General features: G+C 41.4%; 1 protein-coding gene and 1 pseudogene across 1 annotated transcript in view; both read left to right on the top strand.

Moving 5' to 3' along the window:
• Nucleotides 1–25,112, top strand: part of Morc1 (MORC family CW-type zinc finger 1) — a 181,174-nt gene that overhangs the window by 45,279 nt on the left and 110,783 nt on the right. The window contains exons 9-12 of the mRNA XM_021209326.1: nt 2,077–2,202; nt 11,605–11,684; nt 12,697–12,767; nt 14,924–14,988. Of these exons, the coding sequence (XP_021064985.1) occupies nt 2,077–2,202; nt 11,605–11,684; nt 12,697–12,767; nt 14,924–14,988 (342 nt within the window). The remainder of the gene's footprint in view (nt 1–2,076; nt 2,203–11,604; nt 11,685–12,696; nt 12,768–14,923; nt 14,989–25,112) is intronic.
• Nucleotides 18,892–21,667, top strand: LOC110329600 (annotated as a pseudogene).

Below are 25,112 nucleotides of genomic sequence, written 5' to 3' on the forward strand. Positions count from 1 at the left end.
AAATACTACTGCCATTATGCATATGGTGTGTGTGTGTGTGTGTGTGTGTGTGTGTGTGTGTGTGTGTATGTATCAGAACTTGTTAATCACTTTGAGTTCTCACCATACTTTTCCACTTCATAAACTCTGCTGTAAATTATGTTGTTGTTTAGCTATACTGGGAATTGAACCAAGGGTTTTGTGCATGCTTGGCAAGCACTTTACCACTGATTGAAATCCCCAATCTCTCTGAGTTACTCTTGACTTTAACCTTGAAATATCAACAATGTGTCCATTCTGATAAGTGTACAGATAAGGAGTTAGCAGCTCCAGGGCAATTTCCAATCACAGAATGGGAAAGGATTTCAACAGTGGCAGGATTCCTTGGGATGTTTATGCGCATCACAAGAACTGTTGTTTTTCTTTCCTTGACTAAGTGAAGAAAGAGATACTTAGTTGTTTAATCCCTGGGGTACTAAATGAAACTGCAGCATCGTAGTACAATACTGTAATGCAGATAGTGTCTCTTGTTACATTAAAAGTATATTAGTAATGACACATATGCATGAACATGCTGTAATAAAGAAACTCATTATTTCATATGCCAACTTAAAAATAAAGTTAAAAAGTGCATTGATATTTATGGCATAATAGCCACATCCTAGACACTTTGGCATAATTTATGTCAGAAAATTAGAACAATTGAAAGGAATTCCTTATCTTTGATCAAGCTTCAGATGGTATCCAAAGGAAATTATATCTTACCAGAAAACCCTTGGATTACTTAGGGCTTCACCTTCAGTTTCCAGAGTCCCTTGGAGTTCTGCCCTTGGGCTGAGTGCCTGTTGAGCAGATCCCTCAGATGGACCTCAGAGCTTCACCTCATCATCTCTGTCTCCTTCTGAACCAAAGAGAGATGGCTTCCTGCTTTTTCTTTAATCTCAGAGCCTTTTCTGAAGCTTAGAAGCACAGAATGCCACCTCTTAAGCCTGGCTTGGTTTGCTTTTGCCCAGCATTCCTTGTCTATTTGGAGAATATTTACAGCTCACAAGTGGATTCTACTATTTAAGGTCTGCTAAGAGGTACGGTGTTCCAGCAACCTCCCAGGAGCATACAGCTTACCACAGACTGCAGACACTGTTTTCACTCCTGCTTGTCTTCTCTTCCATTCTGTTTTCTTTCTTCTTTGTCTTCACTCATCCATCCTGTTAGAGTGCCCTCTCAGCTGACCATAAGAACTTATTCTAATACCTGATTACGTATGGAGATAAGTGTTATATGTCCCCTTCAATGTTCTGGAAGCAAATGAACCTTCCCCCCCCCCCCCCAGTTTTATTTCTCTGTTCACAACTGATTAGTAGAAATTCCTTTTGTTCATGTGGGCCTCCAGTCTCTTAGTTGTGTTTGAACAGGAAGATTACATTGTTTATTTGTTTGATTTTTTGGTTCTGCATCAATTACTGGGCCAGCTAATGTAAAGTATTGGTATAATGTAAAGAATTGGTTAGCTGCCTACAGATTTCAGTTCTGTCCAAAGCAAATGTTATCTGTGTCTGCCTTCTGTTCAGAGACTTAATGCTGCGAGTGTGGTAAGATTTGCTTGTGTTTGCAGCATTGTTAGTTCTGGGAAACGGTTTCTAAGAGCATACAGAAATCTGAAAGAGAATGAGCCCATGGCCCATATGTCTGCATATGTAGTGCCCAGTTGTTAGAGCTGTTTGGAAAAGAGAAGGAGGTATGTCCTTATTGGAGGAGGAGTGTCACTAGAGGTGAGGCTGTGGTCTTTGAAGTTTCAAAAGCCCAGGCCATTCCTACTTAGCGCTCTCTCTGCTTTCTGTTTGCCCTTTGATGTGGAAGCTCTTAGCTGCTGCCCCGGCCAGCTTCTGCTGCGTGCTGCCCTGCTGCCCTGGCTTGATGAGCTCTCCCCCTGCGTAACCATAAACGATTCCTTACACTAGTTGCCTTGATCATGGTGTTTTATCGCAGCCACAGAAAAATATCTAAGACAGAATGCACTGGTAGAACATTTCATTTTTTTTATCTTCCCAAAGAGAATGGTACCCTGCACACTGTGACCTTTCGAATTCTCGATTTCAGAATTCCAGAGAGATGGTCATTCAGAGCCTACACAGCTGTTCTGTATTTTGAACCCCGGATGAAAATATTTATTCAGGCCAAAAGAGTTCAAACAAAGTACCTGTGTTATTCCCTCTACAAACCCAGGTAACATGTTTCCTTTATTTCCTTGTTTGGTTTTTTTTTTTTTTCATATAAAATTGATATAACTCCTCAGGTTGTCAAGAGGAAGGCATTGACTGATGTTAAGAGTTTCACCTTGCTTTTGGGAAAGACTGACCTCTTCAGGGAACATGCAAAGTTTGTATGACTCTTTAGTAGGAATCAGCTGTTCACTTTCATGCATTGGTTGTGATTGTTTCCAAGAAGAGAACACAACTGGAGGCGTTTTTTAGTTTATATAGTATGTTAGAACTATTAAGCTCCATATGGTCTTGTTATATAGTAATGTTCTTTAGGACGAGATTATAAGAAACTGATTCCATAGAATTTTTACCACTTAATAGTGACATAAGTGTCTTAGTGTTGGAAATATACTGTGGCTCATGACCCAGTGAGAAAGACTATAATATACTATCCCTATCATTAAGCAATTCATGGCTTACCGTTATGCATGGTATGCATATAGAATGAGCAGATGTATAAAATATCTGATTCACTTATATTTTACTACATATATTTTTATTTTCTTTTAAAAGTTATTTTTATTTTATTATTTTATATCTATGGATATTTTGTCTGCATGCATGTCTGTATACCACTTGTATGCAGCATTCACTGACATCAGGATTGGGCACTGGATCCCTGGAACTGGGGTTAAAGACAGTTCTGATCTGTGGTGCTAGAAATGGAACCTGAGACCTCTGGAAGAGCAGCAATTCCTCTTACCTGTTGAGCCATTTCCCCAGCCCCTTATTTTATACATATATTTAATATAAAATTTAAGCTTGAATTTTCATAATGTAGAATCAGTCTTGCCCAAATACTTATGAAGTTCCAATGGTCTTTTCTTATTTTTACTGGGGTTTTTTTTTTTGGCTAGTCATTGATTTGTAAACGAGATTAGCACACTCCATGAGTGATTGTACAGGTACAGAGACTAGAAGAATAAATGAGGCTCACTTAAGGAACTTACCATCCACTAGGCGAAACAATGGTTTCATGAGGTCTAAGTAGGTACCTTTTACTTATATTATTTTGTGCAGTGGCTCTGTGGTTTTGTTTTGCTTTAAACCATCATGATGTTAGAGATCTGCATAAAAACTCAAATCTTCAGGCACGATTTTGTTTTTTCTTTTTATTAATCCATGTTTGGTGTTCCTTTCTGTATATCAGGTTACTTTTGGTATAACAACTTTGTTATCATGTTGCCATGGTGTCATGAAATCTCACCTGCTGGCCTGGTGCTTGAAAAATTCCTCAAAGAGATATAAAATTAAAAGTTCAGATCACCTTAATTCTATGACTTTACCAAACAACAGTGGATTTCTCAACAGCTCCAATTTTGATTTCTGTTCATACTGAAGATCATCTTTGAAAGTAAAGTGTTCATAGGCTGAGATCATGTCAGGCTGTTCATTCCCTAATAAATATCAAACAGTGTTTCCTCTCCATCAGTCTCAGACTTATGGGAGGTACCAAGGGTCTCCTGGATCAGTCAGCTGGTCTTTTCAAGTTATTCCTGTCTTCGTGAGTTTGGTTTAAAAAATGTTCAAATCACTGTAAAATTTATTCCTTTCCATTTTCTGAAGAAATTTTAATAAGCTGAGTTTTACAACATAAAACTCCTTTTGTTGAGCACTTGCTGTTTTCATCCTAGTATGTTTGCCTTCACTATCTGAAGTGACATTCTTAGCTCTGTACTGCCAGAAGTAGGCAATATATCAGTGTGTGTATGTGTGTGTGTTGGTGTCACTAGCTTCGTTCCTACATCATACCCTCTTCAGTATTTTCAGTAGTAACTTGGATTTAAAAAGCCAAATGTGAGTATTTTTCAATTCATATTTGATCTTGACATAGTACCCGAAACAAGGTGTGAAAGGAGTTGAATTTATTAAACAAATAAGATATGAACAAGTGACAGATCAGCCTTTAGATTTTATAGAATAATTTATTTATTTTTATCTTATATACATTGGTATTTTGCCTGCATGTATATCTGTGAGAGGGTATTGGGTCCTCTGCAATGGGAGTTACACACAGTTGTGAGCTGCAATGTGGGCGCTGGGAACTGAACCTAGGTATTTTGGAATGCAGTCAGTACTCTTAATCACTGACCTATTTATCTTTTCAGTCCTAGCTGTGAGATTTTTAAAGCTCTATTACATAAGCATAGGCCTGATAAGTGATTGACATGAGAAAGTGCATAGGTGCCTTAAATGAGACAGAATGTTGGTTTTACCTCACAGTGTGATACATAATAAGATAGTGTGTTACTTAATGTGGTTATGGAACTTAGTTGTAGAACTAGACAGTCACAGCAGTAGTTTACAGGGAGAAGTCCAGAATCAGATCTTTTGAAGGGATATATGCTACTGAGATATCAACTTCATAGGAAATAACTAACTGCCAAGAGACTATTGACAGACCAGAGGATTGTCCCATGGAGGAAAGAACACTCTGAGTGAAACATGAAAGGCTGCCATGTGGTTGATAGAATTCTGGGAGGCAGACCTTGGATGACTGTGCAGAAAACAGAGTTAGCTCTGCATGTCATAGTTAGGCTACTTTCACAATGAAGAGATGCGGCGTAATTGATCTTTCCCCATTGCTGCTTTATACAGCAATATTCAGAGAACCAAGTTGAGGGAGCCCTTACAGCTACTTTGTGTTCAGCTCCCCTTTGAGGTGTGGGCAGAAATAGGTCAATGTTAGAAAATCCCTAGCCACTAAGAGGGGAGACCTGATGCAGGCAGGAACTGAGAAACTAAGAGCTAGATCTTTTCCTTCAATATTTTATTAGCAGGGAGTGTGTGTGTGTGTGTGTGTGTGTGTGTGTGTGTTGGGGGCATGTAGAGGAATTTTAATCCAGCAACATGGCTGCTTTGATCACATCTTAAAGACCTTCTAGATCTAGGTCTAGACCTTTAGACTGCAGACATGTCCTTAGTACACACCTTTAATCCCAAACAATTGAGGGACAGACAAAGTGACAAATCAGAGAAAGATTTGAAATCATGAGTCAGAGAAAGAATCTGCCCAGCTCACAGGAGAAAAACTATTTAAGGGCAGCTTGGGGAGAGAAATTTCAGTTTGTCAGTGAGTTGAGTTCATTTTAACCAGTCAGTACAGGAGGCAGTGCAGTGCAGATGAGTTCTGTTCAGTTCGTGTAGCTGAGGTAGTTGAAGCCGAAGAATGAGAAGGAGCCAGATGATTAGAACAAATTGTCAGAGTTAGTCTGAGGCCAAACAGAGCAATTCAGTGAGAAGCCTAGAGAAGTCAGATTGAATCTCTTGACTTGGAGAGGATTTGGGTCAAAAAAAAGCTGAGGTAAATCAGCCAGCCAGAGCTCAAAAAGAACTAGAAAGTGTGAGCTTATTCAGCAATAAGCCTCTGAGATGACATTTACATCAGGCGAATAAAAGTTATATTTACCAGGGGGAGGCACATAAAAACGTATCAGGGTGGTGGTGGCTTCCATTTCTGGAATGGAGATTTGAACATTTTTTTTCAGTTATGAGGAGGCACAGATTTACTACATTAAACTTTTAGAAATGCTTGCACAAAGTTTGTTTAAATTGTCACAAGAACTCTGAAGTCGCAGCTGTAGACTGGGACGCAGATTGTCTGGGGTCAGGTTATAGCTCTCAATTGTCCGTTTATGATTTTAAATTAAGCACTAATGCAGAGTTGGCACCTCTAGTGCCACCTTTACTTCCTACAAAAATACTTGAATAGCTTAATTCACATTCTTTGAAAAATGACTTCATTGTTTAAACAATATCACCTTAATTTCATTTTGATTAAAAAAAATATGATTTGACCTAAGATGAATGATTCAAACTAGATAAAGTATATGATTAGAACCTGATTTTTGAAAAGCAAATGATAATTTTAGTATATGGTCACCGAAAATTGTATGCCTTCAAGGATTAGCTTTGCTGTTCTGTGAGAATAGTCGAGACTAATTTGAACTCCACCAAGGTTATGATTTGAATGAGCAATATTCAGTGTAAAAGAAAATCAAGAGAACAAACTTATTATAACTTCACCTTTGATTTTAGAAGTGTTTCTTCTCTGTAGTCAGTCTTCTCTCAAATTGAACATTGAACTTAATGACAGTAACTACAAAGCTAGGCTTGATAATAAAATGCCCATTACACCATTGCAGTGCAAGAATACAGGATCCTATTTGGTTCTGCTATTTTCCTGTATTTGGTTTTTGTTTTGTTTGTTTGTTTGTTTGTTTGTTTAGTTGGTTGGATGTTTTTATGCTCTAGAGAGATCCCAGATCCTTGGATATTCTAAGTGGACATTCTCTCTCTGAGTCCACACAGCCAGTCTGTCTTAGCTAGGATTCCTGTTGCTATGATAAAATACTATAACTAAAAGCAAATTTGGGAGGATTGGGATTCTTTCATTTATATGCCCAGGTAGCCATACATCACTGAGGGAAGTTAGGGCAAGAACTTAAACCGGACAGAAATCTGAAGGCAGGAACTGATGCAGAAGCCATGGAGTATTGCTTACCATCTTGCTCTCCATGGCTTACTCAGCCTAATTTTGTACAGCACCCAGGATTACCAGCCCAGGGGTGGCACCACCCATCATGGGCTGGGCCTTCCCACATCAGCCACTAATTAAGAAAATGCCTATAGGTCAGTCTGCCGCCCAATCCTCTGGAGACATTTTATCACTAATGTTCCCCCCACCCCCAGATGACTACCTTGTGTCAAAGGGACTAAATAAATAAATAAATAAATAGGTCTAGCACAGAGTCCAAACATTTAGTTACTTTACAAATATTTGTTTTTTTCATGTTATTGACCCATCAAATTTTACAGGTTTTTCATATTATGAAAAGAAAAGTAATTCATTCTCAATCCACGATGTATTTCATCTCTAAAACACACATAGAGAGATTAGACAATAATAACATATACTGAGAACCAACATTGTTTTAAGTTCTTTAATGTGTTAAAAATTTTACTTCCTGTAACAACCCTGTGAGATTAGTACACTGTTGTCACCTAACTACAAATGATGAAACAGAACTTCTGCAAATGTGATTGGCTCAACCATATATTATTATAGAGGGTACATATTAGCCTGAACCCAGGCAGAAAGACTCTGTGAAGTCCAGTTTGTGTTTATATTTATTCATTTGACTTATGTAGTCTGTTTTGCATCTGTTAAGATAATGGAAAAGAGTCATCAATAAACTAAACAGATTCCAACCATTTGATTGGTATGTGACCTGTCAGTGACCTGTCAGCAGTCAGTGAAAATTTTACATCATTGCTTCCATTCTTTAAAGTTACCATATCAGGCTGGAGAGATGGCTCACTGGGTAAGAGCTCTTGCTGCTATTCCAAAGAACTTGAATTCAGCTCCTACCACCCATATTTGGAGGCTCACAACTGCCTGCTAACTCTAAGTTCTGGGGATCTGACACCCTCTTTTGACCTCTTTAGGCACCTCAAAAGTATGACATATACATAGACACATACATACAAGTTGTAGGCAATCTCCTCGCAACCTTCTGCTCCACCTTCCCTTTTACCTGCCACAATCATCAGCTCTCCTTTATTTTACAACTTAAGGTGGGAAGCAGGTTTACAGTCAACCACCTGAGTGCTGACTCATTCCTTGTTTGCAGCCACTCACAGGAGAACAGAATTAAGATGGAATATAATTCCATCTTATGTTAGCCCCAGGACTATCCATAACACATATACATAAATAAAAAAAATACAAATAAATCTTTAAAAACTTCTTAAATGTCAGAAAAATATAAAGGCATTTCTAGATCAGGCCACAATTTAAAGGCTGTTGCTGACCGGTTGCCAGGCTGTTTCTGAATGTATATGTAGGAAGCATGTTAGTAAGGACATAGACACGCTTGCAGATTTCCTGTAGTTTAAAAACCATCAAAAAAAAAATGATGAATCAGGTATTAAGCTGTCTCAGAAGTCAGTGGCTCAATTTGACTCATGGGCTGTAGTTTGCCTTCCCTCATGTAAACGTATTCTGTGCATAGATTTATATACACTGCTTTTTATGCATCTTAGGAAAGCTTGACTTCCAGCAAGTGATCTCTGTACTTTGGGTATGTTTAATAGTGATTTTACTAGTCAGGATTCTCTAGAGAAACAACTTGCAACATAGGGACTTTGATGTGGGGATTCATCACATGACTGTGGAGTTCAGGACCTCCTACCAACTGCAGTAGGCCAACTGGCAGCCCAGCAATACCAGTAATATAGTTCAGCTTGAAACCAACTGCCTGACGACCAGGGTAGTAGATGGTACAACTTTTATTCTGAGTCCAGTGGCTCAAGGCCCCGGACAGGGAATGAGTAGATAACTCACGGCACATGCAAGCCCAGAATCAGACATTCTGAGGTTTCAAGCCAAGAGAGTTGAGTGCCTCAGCCCAAGCAGAGCTCAGATTAGCCTGTCTTCGTTTTACTGTCTGCTACCCGAGGAGGTGGGCTAAGTCCAGACACACTGATGAGAGAGGGCGGTCTTCACTCGTCTGTATCTTCACATGCTCATCTCCTCCAGGAACACCTTGACAGACACACTTGGAAGTAACGTTTTACCAGCTCTCCCGTCATAACTCAGACATAGACTTGGTCATAACTATGTCGACACATAGAATTATCTGTCCTGTGCCTTTCTAAATGAGATTTGAGTGACTGGTGGGCTCCTGAGTCAATAGGACTGTGAGGCAAAAGCACAGAGTGAGGGATGTTGTGATTTGGGCTTCCTCAAGCCTAACATTCTAGAATGTTCCTTTCCATGATTGCTTAAGATAAAATTTAAGAGTCAGGTTCCAAGGATCCTCTATACATGCCTATAGCTTTAACTATATCAGGGTGACCTATCCTACTAAATTTTTTTTTGTAGAGTGTTTTTAGTTGGCATATATTATTTGTAATGATATGGGTTTTATTATAAAGTGTTTATTATGCATGAACATGTATTTCAACTGTGTTCTCCTCCATTAATCTCTTCCATCTTCCAAAGCAGCCTGTCTTTCTACCACTCTGCATGCATGAGTGTGTGCCTGTGTGTGTGTGTGTGTGTGTGTGTGTGTGTGTGTGTATTTGTTTACAGGACCCTGGGTGGGAACTTGTTTATACCAAATGATGGGAAAGTCTTTCTTGTTCTGCTTTGCTATTGCTGTGGTAAACACCATGACCATAAGCACCTTGGGGCAGAAAGGGTTTATTTCATTTTATATTTCTAGTTCGCATGAAGGGAAGTCAGTGCAGGAACTCCAAGCAGGAACCTGGAGGCAGGAACTGAAGCAGGGGCAAGGGAGGAAGGCTGTTTATTGGCTTGCTCAGCCTCCTTTTTGTAATAACCAGGACCACCTGCTCCGGGGTGGTACCACTCCCAGTGCTCGGGCCCTCCCACATCAATCACTAGCCTAGAATATATGCACAGACATGATCATAGGCTAACGTGAAGGAGGCATTCTTCTCAATTGCATTTCCCTCCTTCCAGATGACCACTGCTTGTGTCAAGTTGACAAACAGCTCACCAGCTCACTCCTCTATCGGCTGTTTCCTGTGTATACATTCTCTTGACAGGATGCTGATGGGTCTGATCTTGCGCAGATCATTGAACCACAGTTTCTGTGCATTCTAGAATGCAGCTTCCATGTCGTGCCCAGAAGTTGGAGTGCTCATTTTTCTTTAAAATTTTTTTAATGATTTTTTAAAAATTTATTTCATATGAGTAAACTGTAGCTATCTTGAGACACACCAGAACAGGGCATCAGACCTCATTATAGATGGTTGTGAGCCACCATGTGGTTACTGGGAATTGAACTCAGGACCTCTGAAAGAGCAGTCAGTGCCTTTTTTTTTTTTTTGGTTTTTTCGAGACAGGGTTTCTCTGTATAGCCCTGGCTGTCCTGGAACTCACTTTGTAGACCAGGCTGGCCTCGAACTCAGGCAGTCAGTGCTCTTAACCACTGAGCCATCACTCCAGCCCGGCGTGCACACTTTTTTTCCTCCTTCTGCTCTTGTACTCTTTCTGATTCTTTTTTCTGCAGTGGTCTCCAAGTCTTGGAGATAGTGTTATTGCTGAACCACTTATGTCTTGTCATTCAAAGTTATTTCTTCTCTGTTCTTTGACGAGTTTCGAGTTTCTGCAGCCTCTGCTGGCTACTGCAGAAAAGCTGCTCTGGCCGAAGCAGACAGCAGTATGATTCTGTGACCATCAACATAGCTATTTTAGAAGGCAGTTTGACAGGCACATCTTGTCCATGTAGCAAAATAACAGCATGAGCTTCCTCACTAGGGGCTACGACCACACCTCAAGCTGTACCCTATTGGCCAGGTTTACAGTACCAGATGTGAATCCCCTCCCAAGGAGCAGCATTAAGTCCAATAAGAAAGCAGTTCGTTACCCCCATAACAGGCTTGCCACTGTAGCACAAGTGGGCACATCTCCTCTGGCTGGAGTCCACAGCTATGTGTGTATTGATGATAATTCTTCCCAGAAGCCTGCTCGGCACCTCCCGCCCAGGGAAGGCTAGCCGGCAGAAAGGAAGCTTCCAACACAGTTCCAGCTTGCTTTCTCAATGTCCTGTGACTAAAGCGTGTGTCATCTTTAACATCTTAGCCACTTGTTCTTGTGGGAAAGTGACAGCAGGAGCAATTGTCTAGATTTTTTTTGAGAGCTTCTGGAGCCTCCTGATCAACAGCCCTTGGAAAGATGCACCTCCGTCTTACCCCTGATTTGTTTTCCTTGAGTTCATAGATACATAGATAGACACACATATTTTTCCCCCCTTGGTTATTCTAGAAACTGTTCTCTGTCACTAAAACAATGGACCTTAAAAATAGAATATTTTATCAAGACAGCAGAAAGTGGGGCTTTTAGTAGGTCAAAATTACTTTTTATGTGTTTTTCTGAGCATTTCAGGCAGAGATAATTGCTTGGGGACTGGGAGAAGCCATTTATACAGTGTCAATGATGAGCTGTTTGAGAGAGCTATGCATATTAACTGGTAACTTTGACAATGGAGGACTTGGGTGATCTTGTACTCCCTTTTTAAGAGTTCTCCTGTTTTGCACATGTACGTGAACACTTGTGTGGGAAGAGATTTTAATCTCACTCTGGACTCATGATTTCCTGACTGAATTTTCCTCAAGGAAAATTGCCATGTATTAAAAGGCAAGTGATGTTTTCATAGGTATGGAGTCTGCTAATGCATCAGGTAGATAGAACTTACTCAATGAATCTTTCTTTCTTAACAATTGCATATTTCCGGAGTACATAGTCTTACTGAAGAATATTCTCTTATTAATGTCTTATTAATGCTCTTTAAAATGATAATCTGACTTGATGATATTCCTTTCTTCTTCCCAGAAAGTACCAATATACTACATCTGCTTTCAAAGGGAAGTTTAAAACTGAAGTTCAAAAGGCAGAGGAAGCAGTAAAGATGGGTATGTGGGTTTCTATGGCCAAATCATTATGGTTCCACAGGAGTCAGTTTTTTCCTCTTGTGATGTAGGTTCTGGGGCTCCAACTCAGGTCATCTGGCTTGGCAGCATGTACATGCCTGCTAGCATGCAAAACCATGTCACGGACCTATAGTTTAGTTTCTTAAGTGTGATCTCTGTGCTAATCAGAGTTACTATTGTTGTGATAAAGCACAGAAAGCAACTTGGGGAGTAAAGAGTTTATCTTACTCACTTTCTGTATAACAATTCATCATTGAAGGCAGTGAGGGCAGGAACTCAAGTGGGGCAGAAACCTGGGGGCAGAAGCTGATGCAGGATCCTAGGAGGGGTGGTACTCATTGGCTTGTTCCTTATGGCTTACTCAACCTGCTTTCTTATAGAACCCAGGATGACCAGCCCAGGGTGGGACTATCCCTCTCACACCAACCACAAATTTATAAAATTTATAAAATGCCCTCTAGGCTTTCCTGTAACCCAATTTTCTGGAGGCATTTTCTCAATTGAGTTTTCTCCCTCTTGGATAACTGTAGCTTGTGCTAAGTTGACATAAAGCTAGGCTGCAAAATCCCCAACATATTAAGAATAATTGATATGTTAGAAACCCTGGATGATGTGATGCTATGGTAGCTCATATTAATGATGAACATTGCCTCTATTTGAACTTGGAAGGTTAGCCAGCATGCTTTCTGGATCTGCATGTCTTCTACCCCATCGTGCATGGATATACACATGTAGCCTTGCCCCACTTTTTATGTCGGTGACTGGAATTCAAATTCAGCTCCTCATGTGGGCACTCTTACCCACAGCAACAACTTCCACCTGCCTCAAATAGAAGAGTTAAAATGAGTAATCTCTGTGAGGAACAGAGGGTGTTCAGCCGTGGTCTCTGTGCCATCCTCAGTGGTCATGGCTCCAAGTATAGAAAGCATGTGCTTAGAGATGGCTTGGAAGAGTCTCTCCGTGACCTATGTAATTGTTGTGCTTTTGCTCCCAGCTGAACTCCTGTTTAAAGAGGTGCAAGCCAAAGTAAACCAGCCAGACAGAATTGCTTTGTCTTCTACCGAGGTATGAGGTGTTAAACATCATCTTCAATGGCAAGCAATGCCCCTTACTTTCCCCCGCCCCCTGTGCACAGTTGTCTCTGATCATGTAGTTTCCAAACTCCTAAATCCAGACAAGCTCAAAAGCTATAGGTGGTTTTAGCACAGGTAAACAGACGGTGTGAGTGCAGAGAGAGGACAGGAGAAAGAGAAGGGGAAAGGCTGAGGTGGAGCAAAGATGAGCAGCATCTGGGATGAATTTGGAGCAGGGTGAAATAGCTTTACAGCCAATTTTAAAAAAAAATGAAAAAGAAGCACTGCAAGAAAAAGAGAAAACAATGAAAAGATACCAGAAAAATATCTAGCCTATGAAGGATCCTCAAAAATATCTATTCAAATTATAGCTCTCCATGGATCCAGATAAATGGGGAAAGCAAGAAGAAGGCTAATAAGCAATCCTTCTTCCCAGCGCTAGGAATCATAGACCATAATTATGAATATTAATCACAACACTTCCAGCTTACAAAGCTCTTTTCTTGTGAGTTGGTTCGCATAGTTCATAAACAATCTCTGTAATCCTTGTAATATGCCCACGAGTAAGGCACGTTTATAAAGGACTATAATTATTAATTATAGCATACTGCAGCTAACCGAAAAAGAATATAGCTGCAAGATATGCACTGTTAGTCTGCTCTTACCAAAACCATGGCATAACACTTCCACAGCAGTGATTCATTAAGCACTGCATCAACTTGCTTGTGTGCAAAGAGCTGAACAGGACGGAAGAGAGGAACTCCTTCCCTATCACCTCTGCTACAGGTTAGATAAGTGAGTCTTGGCAGTGATTTGGCCTTAACTCTCAGAGCCAGGGACCGGGGTCCAGGCCATAGATCACACAGAAGGGACAGAGTCAGAGAGGGTGTGTGTTGATGCCCCAAGCAAAGTAAAATCATGGCTTTCAATTCTTATATTCCTGCTGTCATTTTAAAGAAAAAGAGTAAATCTATCTTATTTTTAGTTATCAGTGCCCCCTGCCTTCTGTATATAAGAGCTGAGAGAGATACTCTCGTGGCTCAGGGTCTAGTTCCTTTTCTCTGTGCCTTTGCCCTTGCTGGGTGCTCTATCATGAAGGGTGTGCTCTCTTTGGCCAGCTTGCTTTGTGTCTCTGAAGTGTCCTGGTTACTTTAATGCAGAGAAGACCGCAAAGTGGAAGGACCTGAACTTCGACCTCTTCCATGCTTTCAGGAAGCTTAATGTGAATTCTTTTTGCACTCTACCCCTCCCCCTTTAACTTAAAAGACAGTGAAAGTGCTATTCTGTCAGGGATGCAGCCAAGAGTGCCACCATCAAGAGGTGTTCTCGGTCATATATGGTGGATGAAGCTCTTTGAATGTCTATTTTTTTTATTAGCATATGCTGTATACACTAATGAATCTCAGTAAAACATTTGCATACATGCATAGAATACATTTTGATCACATTAGCTCCATTACCATCCTCCTCTGAGTCCCTATGAAGGTTTTCTCTTCCCAGGTGCTCCCTCTAAAACTCTATTGTTATCTATGAGAACAGTAATAATGGATACTTCCTCTTGAGCATAGTTAGAGGGAATGGGAACATACTACAGATGGGGAGGGGATAAGCCAATGCATCAGATTAAAAGCAAGTCAGGCTGGAGGCTGGCTTTAGAGCACTCTGAAAAGAAAAAGCCTGAAGAACCTATAAATGGAACATTTGGGAAGTGTCATTCCAGAATTTGTTATGAAGGGGACATAGGAGAGGGATGCTAACAAAAATTATTACTGAAATATACCTCAGTGACTACAGGGTTCAGGATTCCTGTCCCCCAGACAAAAGTCAGTCTGCATGCATTGAATAAGTCACTCAAGTTTTCATGTAGTTTGTGTCAAAACCCTTCTGCCTCATAGGGAGTAAGACGAAGGCAGAGAGGGTATCTTAGAATGTGAAAAAAGAGTATGGTAGATTTGGACTTAGGGTGTATTCTAGAAACACTGGGATGAAATCTATTGCTGTGTGCCTGTTGAGTTCCTGCCGTTTGAACTGCATCAGTCACGATGAACTGTCTCTGCTGCCCCAGAACCTTCAGATAACAGGGTATCAGCTCAACTGGCATCCATTCAATGTCCTTATGTTTCCTCTCAATCAAATATCCTTCTCCAGGATGTATTACAGAAAGCTCTGGAAGACGTGGACACAAAGCATAAAAATCTTCGCCAGAAACAGAGGTAAGGTTTAAGGCTTTCTGTTTGTGAGGAACCCAATGCTGGGTCAAGTTCTTATTTCTAAGTGAGCAGATTTTATGGTAGTTGGTATTATGAAAATTTCTCTTTATTAGCACGTGATATATTATGATAGTAAATCTTAATGTGATGACGCTTCCCCAACTAAGGCACACATTGTACAACATGGATGATGTTTTTATCGATGTGTACATTTGTGTCTGTATAATGTTGAAGTCAAGCCAGAAACCCACCCAGAATTTGTCAGTTTTGACCTTATGAAGATGTCTATGTGAAGAGACCCCAGCAGGAGAGCATATAACAGCTTCACTATCCCTCTGCCATTTGTCTTTTACTTTAGAGCTTAAAATTTCAAATAAAAATTAACATTTGAAGGGCTGTGTCACTTATATGTATTAAAATAAAAATGGCAAAGCTATCTTACAAAAAAATATTTATGTTTGTAAGTTTGACTTGTTCACCATCTCAGATGCTGAGTAAATTAAATAAATTAAAAAAAAAATTACTGTTGCACAGACCAAGTCAGAATTTGAAAACTGACATCTTTGAGAAACTCCTTTTCAAGGAACCGTGGTTAGCTCTCAGGATAATTTTGATGATACATTTATACCTTTAAACATAAGCTTAAAGTGTTAATTATGCCGATGTCAAAAGTAAATCTGAAATATTATTAGCACATTTTCCAAAATTATTTAAATTTCATGGAAATTTCTATTGAAAACGGAGATTTCTCCTAGTCTTCAGAAAGGAAAACTTTGTTGATAACTCATTTCCAGCCATAGTGGAATGTATTAAAATTAACCTGTACTGGCAGTGATGGCCATTTCCCTGAATGGATTTATAGGAGAGTGCTAATTTTTACATTAAAATTTAAGGGTAGCCTACAAAGTAATGAATGGCATCATATTCATGAAAATTGTGTGTTTTCTCATTTTGTTTTAGAGAGAGTATCACTATGTAGCAATAGCTGGGCTAGAATTCACTCTGTAGACTAGGCTGGACTCAGACTCACAGTCTCTACTAGTCTCTGCTTCTTGAGTGACAGGAATAAAGATGTGTGTGCACCACCATGCCTATGCTTGTAAATCTGTAGACCACTAGAGTATCCCGTACTGTGGAGTGGGGATGTCGTATCTTTTGATGTTCTGTTTTGGGAACCCTGGCACTGTCCTTATCCTAGTTTGTTGCAGAATTGTAATCATGGTTAAGTACAGACTTTTGAGAAAGGCTTTGATCTGTATATTACCTTAGGTATATATGCATTTAGTATTATGTAATATCCATGTCAGTAACTCAACCTCTAAGACCTGGGGAAAGATCCTATTTGTGGCCATTTGGGGCTGAGAAAGGAAGATTTTTATACCTCTTACCATTCCAAATGAATTCCTAAAAATCATTTCTCTCAGTCTTCACCATACCCCATGTCTAGAGAGACATTCTCCCCATGTTGCAGGTGGGACAACTGTTCAAGTAGCTTGTGATTGCCAGGTTACTGTGAACATGAGCCAAGGCTGTGTCTCACATCCAGGTGCTTTCCATAACTCCAGAAGCTTCCTTGTCCCATGGAAGCTCCCTCTCCCACCTCTTTGTTTTTTTAACACTTAATAGTTAAAACAAAAATAAAATAAAAGCAAAACAAAGCACTTTATGTAGAGGGAAACAACAATGACAAAAACAAAACCAAGACCACAGTGCTTGCCCAGCTTGTCTGTTGTCCATGTAAATTGACTTTATTAGCTTTTATTTATAGTTCTTGAATTTTGGCAAATGTTATAGAAAAAGCTAGAGAGGACATTTTTGTCACAGTTTAATCTTCATCAGTTATTTGGAAATTTGAGAACATATCCTAAGTGGGAGATATATGTAGTATCAGAAATGTTTCTTTTAAGAGACAAGTTATCATTTTTTTTTGAATAATACTATTGTGATGACTATTCTTGCCTGTCAACTTGATTATATCTGGAATTGACTAAAACACAAACAGCTGGGTACACCTGAAAGGGAATTGTTCTTAGTTAAATAATTTAAAGTGGGAAGACCCACTATTACGCCAGGTCTTTTGAGGTGAGAAGATCCACCTTGAATGTGGACCCTCTGCTGGCAGCCTATAGAGAGGACATGGAAGCTGGGAGTTTGGCCTCTTTTCCTGTTTGCCCTCACTCTCACTGGCAAGTCCATTCCTTCACTGGCATTAGAACCCACTTTTTTGGGATTCTGATGTATACTGAAGACCAGATGAGACATCCAGCCTGTGGACTGAACAACTACTGGGTTCTTACCAGAAATGCTTCTAGATCAACAGAAATATAAGGATGAGTATTTTTAGCAATCTAGAATAAGCTTTTCAACTTGTTAACACCTACAGTTACTGAAGCCGCTCCTGGGAGTGTGGAGACTCCTGAAAACCCATGGCATGAACTAGTTTACAACGTTAAGGAGACAAATACATCTGGTTACTCTGATCCACCAATTATGAGAGGCAATGGATTTTGTTTCTCTCTATGTAAAACTTTTGACAATTTGTGGAAAAATAAGGAAAATAATGATGCTGGTCTTTTGCTCCCAGGATCTCTGGATAAACTGGCAGAGGAAAAGAATGAGTTCTTTGTTAAAATCATGTAACCTCTCACATTTCAATGTGGTGTAGGATGACCTCGAACTCAGTGGTAAAATTGACAACATCAGATGTGCATAAACAGTCTAATGTTTTCTAAACGTGCTCTGGGAGGGAATCTTCTCTCCATTAACTATAGAATTTATGTTATGGAAAATCAATGAGAAGCCTTCATTAAAAGTTTGGCTGAATTATAGCAAAAATTTAAACCCCAGCCTGAGGCAATTAATTGATAAAGAATGGGATCTTCTAACTTAGGATAGGGATATCTGAGGGGACTCTATTGAGACTGACAACTCTTTTTCAAGTGTTTATTTCATCTAAGGAAGTAGTCTTTCCACTTTCAGCAGGAGGTGTACCCCACACCCCTGAAATACTGCCTTTTAAACCTTTGACAAAGGAAATTTATTCTTCATTGTCTTTTAAACTGTCAGTCACTTTCTTCAAAGGAAATGTTAGGCAAGACAATGCTGATGTTCTTCAGGGCCCACTAATCGTTGGCTCTAGATCTATAACCAGAATTAACTCTATGCAGGCTCCTGGAGGGGAGTTAGAAAGTGCATAGGCCATGGGGAGGTACACAATTCTACTGAAGAGCTTAATGAGTTTACTACTTCATTCAAGCAGAAGTATGGGGGATGTGTGTGGGAATGGACTTCAAGGGTGTGGGATAATGGTGGAAGGAACATGAAATTGAATCAGTCTAATTTATTGATATGGGCCCACTGACTGGAGATTCTATCTAGGCTTAATGTAGACGCTCATACAGCAAAAAAGAAAAGGTGTCAACAATTTGAACTGTCGCTGAAGTATTTGTTAAAAGATAGCCGACTGAAAAGAAGTTGGAGATGCCTTATATCTCTTGGCTTAGTATTGACAAAGGGATTCAAGGTTGAGAGAAACTGCAGTGCTGGAGTGGGTATAGTGTGTAAATATTCCACGATGGGAAGTCAGAAGCTATGCTCTTCACTCATCCTATAAGATGCAAAATAGCAAGAGGGGCACCAGTGAGTTTGAAGAGCTTTGTTGTTGCCCATTTTTCTTGCGCTAGAGCTTGGGTTGGAGATGCTACTGCTCAGTTGGATGGATTGAAAGTGAGTTTTGAAGGAGCAAACCCGGTACAAGAGGGTGGCGATCGTGGCAGTGGTGGCGCGTAGGAGGCGGTCTTGGTTAAGTTTGGTGCTGGCATACTTTGGGGTCTGTCTGGGTAGATTACTCTTGCTGTGGATAGAAGCAACTTTAAGACCTGTGATGAGAGTTCCTTTTGCAAGATTAGACAGACGGCAGTGAAGCATTCGGCCAGGCCTCTCTCCTTACCGTGCCTTACTAGACACTCTTCAGCTTGGTCCTGATGCTCTCAAAGTCCATCTGATCCATGATGTCACCAAGGTGTTGCTTGTGCTGGAGCTCCAGGGCCTTCAAAAGAACATGACTCGGATCAGGATTGATGAGCTAGAGCCCCGGCGGCCTCGATACCGAGTGCCAGATGTTTTAGTGGCTGATCCCCCAACAGCTAGACTTTCAATCTCTGGCCTCGATGCTAACAGTGTGGAGCTAACAGTGGCTGAGGGACCCTACAAAATCATTTTGACTGCACAGCCATTCCACTTTGACCTGCTAGAGATCGAAGCCTCCTGCTCATTGTCAATGCCTGAGGACTTAAGGCTTTTGAGCACCAGAGGGCCCCCAGGGGCCCACAAGAATCAAAAGACCCAGCTGAAGGCAATGGAGCCCAGCCTGAAGCAACACCTGGGGACAGTGACAAGCCAGAGGAGACCCAGGAAAAGGCTGAGCCAGGAGCCTGGGAGGAGGCATTCAAAACCCATTCTGACAACAAGCCTTATGACCCCACGTCTGTAGGTTTGGACTTTTCTCTGCCAGGAATGGAACATGTGTATGGGATCCCTGAGCATGCTGACAGCCTGAGACTGAAGGTCACTGAGGGTGGTGAGCCGTACTGCCTGTACAACTTGGATGTGTTCCAGTATGAGCTGAACAACCCCATGGCTCTATATGGGTCTGTGCCTGTGCTCCTGCCACACAGCTTTCATCGAGACCTGGGCATCTTCTGGCTTAATGCTGCTGAGACGTGGGTTGATGTATCTTCCAACACGGCTGGGAAGATCCTGTTTGGGAAGATGCTTGGTTACCTGCAGGGATCTCGGGAGACTCCACAGACAGACATTCGTTGGATGTCAGAGAGCGGCATTATTGATGTTTTCCTAATGTTTGGCCCTTTGGTTTTTGATGTCTTTAGGCAGTATGCTAGTCTCACGGGGACCCAGGCATTGCCCCCACTCTTCTCCCTCAGCTGCCACCAGAGTCGCTGGAACTACTGGGATGAGGCTGATGTTTTGGAAGTGGATCAGGGTTTTGATGATCACAACATGCCTTCTGATGTCATATGGTTGGACATTGAACATGCTGATGGCAAGCAGTACTTCACTTGGGACCCCACCCGACTTCCTCAGCCCCTCAATATGCTTGAGCACTTGGCTTCCAAGAGGCGGAAGCTGGTGGCCATTGTGGATGCCCACATCAAGGTAGACTCTGGCTACCGAGTTCATGAAGAATTGTGAAACCATGGGCTGTATGTTAAATCTCGGGATGGCTCTGATTACGAGGGCTGGAGCTGGCCAGGCTCCGCTAGTTACCCTGACTTCACTAACCCAAGGATGAGGGCCTGGTGGTCTAACATGTTCAGCTTTGACAATTATGAGGGTTCAGCTCCTAATCTTTATGTTTGGAATGACATGAATGAACCGTCTGTGTTCAATGGTCCTGAGGTCACCATGCTGAAGGACGCTGTGCATTATGGCAGCTGGGAGCACCGGGACATCCATAACATCTATGGCTTATATATGCACATGGTGACTGCTGATAGGCTAATACAGCGCTCTGGTGGCATAGAGCGTCCCTTTGTCCTGAGTAGGGCTTTCTTCTCAGGTTCCCAGCGCTTTGGAGCTGTATAGACAGGGGACAACACTGCTGAATGGGATTATTTGAAGATCTCTATCCCTATGTGTCTCAGCCTGGCACTGGTGGGGCTTTCCTTCTGTGGTGCGGATGTGGGTGGCTTCTTCAAGAACCCAGAGCCAGAGCTGCTTGTGCCCTGGTACCAAATGGGTGCCTACCAGCCATTCTTTCGGGCTCATGCCCACTTGGACACTGGGCAGCAAGAGCCATGGCTGTTAGCGTCTCAATACCAAGATTCAATCCGAGATGCCTTGTTCCAGCAGTATTCTTTGCTGCCCTTCTGGTATACCCTCTTCTATCAAGCTCACAAGGAAGGGTTTCCTGTCATGAGGCTCCTCTGGGTACAGTATCCTGAGGATATGTCTACCTTCTGTATAGAGCATCAGTTCATGCTTGGGGATGCACTCCTTATTCACCCTGTATCGGGTGCTGGGGCCCACAGGTCTATTTGCCTGGCCAAGAAGAAGTGTGGTATGACACTCAGCTATCAGAAGCATCATGGGCCCCAGACCTTGTATCTGCCAGTAACTTTGAGCAGTATCCCCGTGTTCCAGTGTGATGGAACCATTGTGCCTCGATGGATACGTGTGAGGCGCTCTTCAGACTGTATGAAGGATGATCCTATCACTCTCTTTGTTGCTCTCAGTCCCCAGGGTACTGCCCAAGGAGAGCTCTTTCTAGATGATGGACACACCTTTAACTATCAGACTCGCCATGAGTTCCTGTTGCGTCGGTTCTCTTTCTCTGGCAACACACTTGTCTCTAGTTCAGCAGTCCTCAAAGGCCACCTTGAGACACCTATTTGGATTGAGCGAGTAGTCATCATGGGGGCTGGAAAGCCAGCAGCTGTGGTGCTCCAGACCAAAGGATCCCCTGAAAGTCGCCTGTCCTTCCAGCATGACCCTGAGACTTCAGTGCTGATATTGCGTAAACCTGGTGTCAGTGTGGCATCTGACTGGAATATTCATCTTCGATAACCCAAGGAAGTTGTTCTGAGTTGGGAGGAAGGGCATGATGGTATTGAGTTACCTTTCCTTTTGCCTTGGAGTTTGACCTTACCTAGATTTCAGCTTCTAATTCCAAGACCCAGATTCTGTCAACATCTGGGCAAGATGACAGGGCTGTCCTGGGCTCTGAGTTCCACTTGTGACCTAGTCTTTCCTCTGTGTGTTACCAAGTCCTTCATACTCAGTATCCTATTGCTGTAATTGGAGCACAGTAATTTGTGAAGACCCAAGGGACCTTGTCTTTCTTTTTCTCTTCCTTAGGGTCCCTACTTTTCCTCAGACCCCATCTATTCAAGACTCTTGTTTGTTGATGCCATTTCTCAGAAGAAGATGAGGGCAGTGAACATTAGGGTTTCCCTGTTCCCTCCTTTCCAAAATGCCCATCCTTTCATTCGGTCCCCTGAGTGTCCCCTTCTCTGTTCCACTGATACACTGGGACCACCCCTTACTTGGTAAGGGACGAATGGATCAAGATTGAGGTTCCTGGAGAATGTCCTCTTCCTTCTCATCTCAACCTTTTCTTCCTGTTTCTTTCCAGAGCTGCTGCATTTCTCCCATCCTTAGAGGGAGAAGCTTCCACACAATTAAGAGGACATGGTTATTAAACTTCTTTTGCCCCTCTGGTCCCCTTGGGACACTCAAGATAGAGAAATGAGTTATGGTTTCACTGAATCACGGTCGGCCACCTGTATTTATTGCTGGGAAGAAGATTGAGGGTGGGGGGAGATGATCATGTGTACCCAGGGATGGCTTCAAGCCCTGGTAAGCAGGTTGAGGGAGGACTCAGGAGCCAGGAGAACTATTTGTGGGAATTTTTTTTTGCTTCCTCTGGGTTCCCAACTGTGACAGGTTTTGATAAAAAGAAGAAACAATTAAAAAAAAAAAAAAGTGGGTTTTATTGGGTCCTGAAGTAGCAGAGGCCAGGTGGCAGCACTGAGTCAAAGATAAGATGCTCATAGTTCTATTGGGCAGCACAGGCAAAGCAATGTCCATAATGATCTGACCCATCATGTTCAGCACAGGCAAAGTGATTTTTGTGATGGCATGACTTCTATGGAACTTTGATTCTGGGTAATCAATCATGGTGTTTCAATGAAATAGATAAGAAGCCTATTGCATTTTTTTGTTTCATCCATATAAGCAGAAAAATTCTCACATGAAAGAAAGGCTAAATTGGATTATGAAAAAAGACAATCTTGGCCCATGATCCAACTTCCAGACTTGAGCCCATTTGAAGACCCAGTATGTTTTAGTTCCCCTGAGGAACAATCTTCCTAAAATACCTAAGAGTTGTATTGTTAGCCTTTTTCTAGTCCTTCCCCAGAGGGACCTATGGCCTTTTACAAGGAGAGCAGAACACGGGGAAAGGAAACAATCAGACTTTTCTGGCTCTATTGGATGCTGGTTCTGAATTAATACAGACTCTGTTGGATCTCAAGAAACACTGTCTCTCCCCCCCCCCCAGTTAAACTAAGGGCTTACAGAGAGAGGTCAGGTGTTTAGGAAGCCTGATTCACAGTATGTCCAGTGAATTTTGGAATTCATCCTGTGATTATTTCCCCAGTCACAGAATGTGTAATTGGGCTAGATAAATTCTAACATTTTCATGACCTGTAGAGTGAGGGCTATTATAGTTGGAAAGGCTAAAGGAAAGCTTTAGAGTTGTCTCAGCCAAGTAAAATTGTTGAATTAAAAACTGTATCACATCCCTGAATGAATTACAGAAATTAGTGCCACCATAAAGTACTTAAAAGATGCAGGGTTAGTGGTTCTTACCACATCTTTCTTTACTCTCTTACCTGGTCAGTAAAGAAGACAGATGGATTATGGGGAGTGACGAATGACTGTTGAACACTCAAATCAAATAGTGACTCCAGTTGCATCTGCTATACCAGATGTGGTGTTCTTACTTGAGCAAATTAACACATCTCCTGGTACATGGTATGCAGCTGTTGATCCAGCAAATGCCCTTTTCTGATTCCTGACCAGAAGGACAACCGGAAACAGTTTTTCTTTCAGTTGGCAAGGCCAGCAGTACACCTCAAGGATATATTAACTCTCCAATCTTGTATCATAACTTAGTTGGAAGAGATCACAATCATTTGTTTCTTCCACAAAATATCACATTGGTTCACAGCTATCTTTATGACATTATGCTGATTGGACCAAGTGAGCAGGAGGTAGCAACCACTTTGTATGTGTTGTAACACATGTGTGTTTCAGCAGATGGGAAAGAAATCCAAACAAAATTCAAGGGGCCTTCTACCTCAGTGAGATTCTTAGGAGTCTAGTGTGGAAGGCATGTAGAGATATTCCTTATGAGGTAAAGGATAAGTTATTTCATTCCCACCAATATTTTGTGGGTCTATTTGGATTCTGGAGGCAGCACACTCCTCACTGGAAGTGTTACTCCGGCCCATATACCAAGTGACTTGGAAACCTACTAACTTTGAGTGTAGCATGGAACAAGAGAAATGTCTTCAACAAGTCCAGGATGTTGCTCAGGCTGCCCTACAATGTGGGACATGATCCAGATTACCAAGTGGATATTGCATTTCTTCTCAACAATGGAGGTAATATAGATTATGTCTGGAATTCAGGAAGTATGTTAGGGTGTGTCTTGATGTTTCTATATCCTGTAATTAAAGTAAATAGGAAACTACAACAACCTAATCAAGGTAGGATTACAAAGGATATAGATAGACCCACTAGGAATAAAGGTATGGGTCACTCCTACAGGAAAAGAACCAAGACTTAATGAGGTACTTGCTGAGAATGGAGGAAATACAGAATGGGTATTAGAAGAAGGTAGTTATTGAACTGTGAGCTAAAGCCACATGACTGCTTGCAGAAGTTAGTATTACAATCAACATTGGCATTTCTGTCATATTTTGTTAAGAATTTGTACAGATATTTGTGTTTTCCTTCCTCAATTTCTTAAGGGAATATCAATGGTTATCATATGTAAGTTGAGGGATTAAAAGAATGTCTCTCAAGAGATATTGCCCCTTATCCAAGAACACATCAAAATGATCATCATCATGACCAAGTAGGCTTCATCCCAGGGATGCAGGGATGGTTTAATATATGGAAATTCATCAACATAATCTACTATATAAACAAACTCAAAGAAAAAAAACCACATGATCATGTTATTAGATTCTGAGAAAGCATTTGACAAAATCCAACACCCCTTCATGATAAAAGTCTTGGAAAGATCAGGAATTCAAGGCCCATATCTAAACATAATAAAAGCAATCTACAGCAAACCAGTAGCCAATATCAAACTAAATGGAGAGAATCTTGAAGCAATCCCACTAAAATCAGGGAATAGACAAGGCTGCCCACTTTCGTGACCCTAAAAAGTCCATGAGAGAGCCGGGCGTGGTGGCACACACCTTTAATCCCAGCACTCGGGAGGCAGAGGCAGGAGGATTTCTGAGTTCGAGGCCAGCCTGGTCTACAAAGTGAGTTCCAGGACAGCCAGGACTATACAGAGAAACCCTGTCTTG

Source organism: Mus pahari, chromosome 12, assembly GCF_900095145.1.
Source record: "Mus pahari chromosome 12, PAHARI_EIJ_v1.1, whole genome shotgun sequence".
NCBI classification, from domain to species: Eukaryota; Metazoa; Chordata; class Mammalia; order Rodentia; family Muridae; genus Mus; species Mus pahari.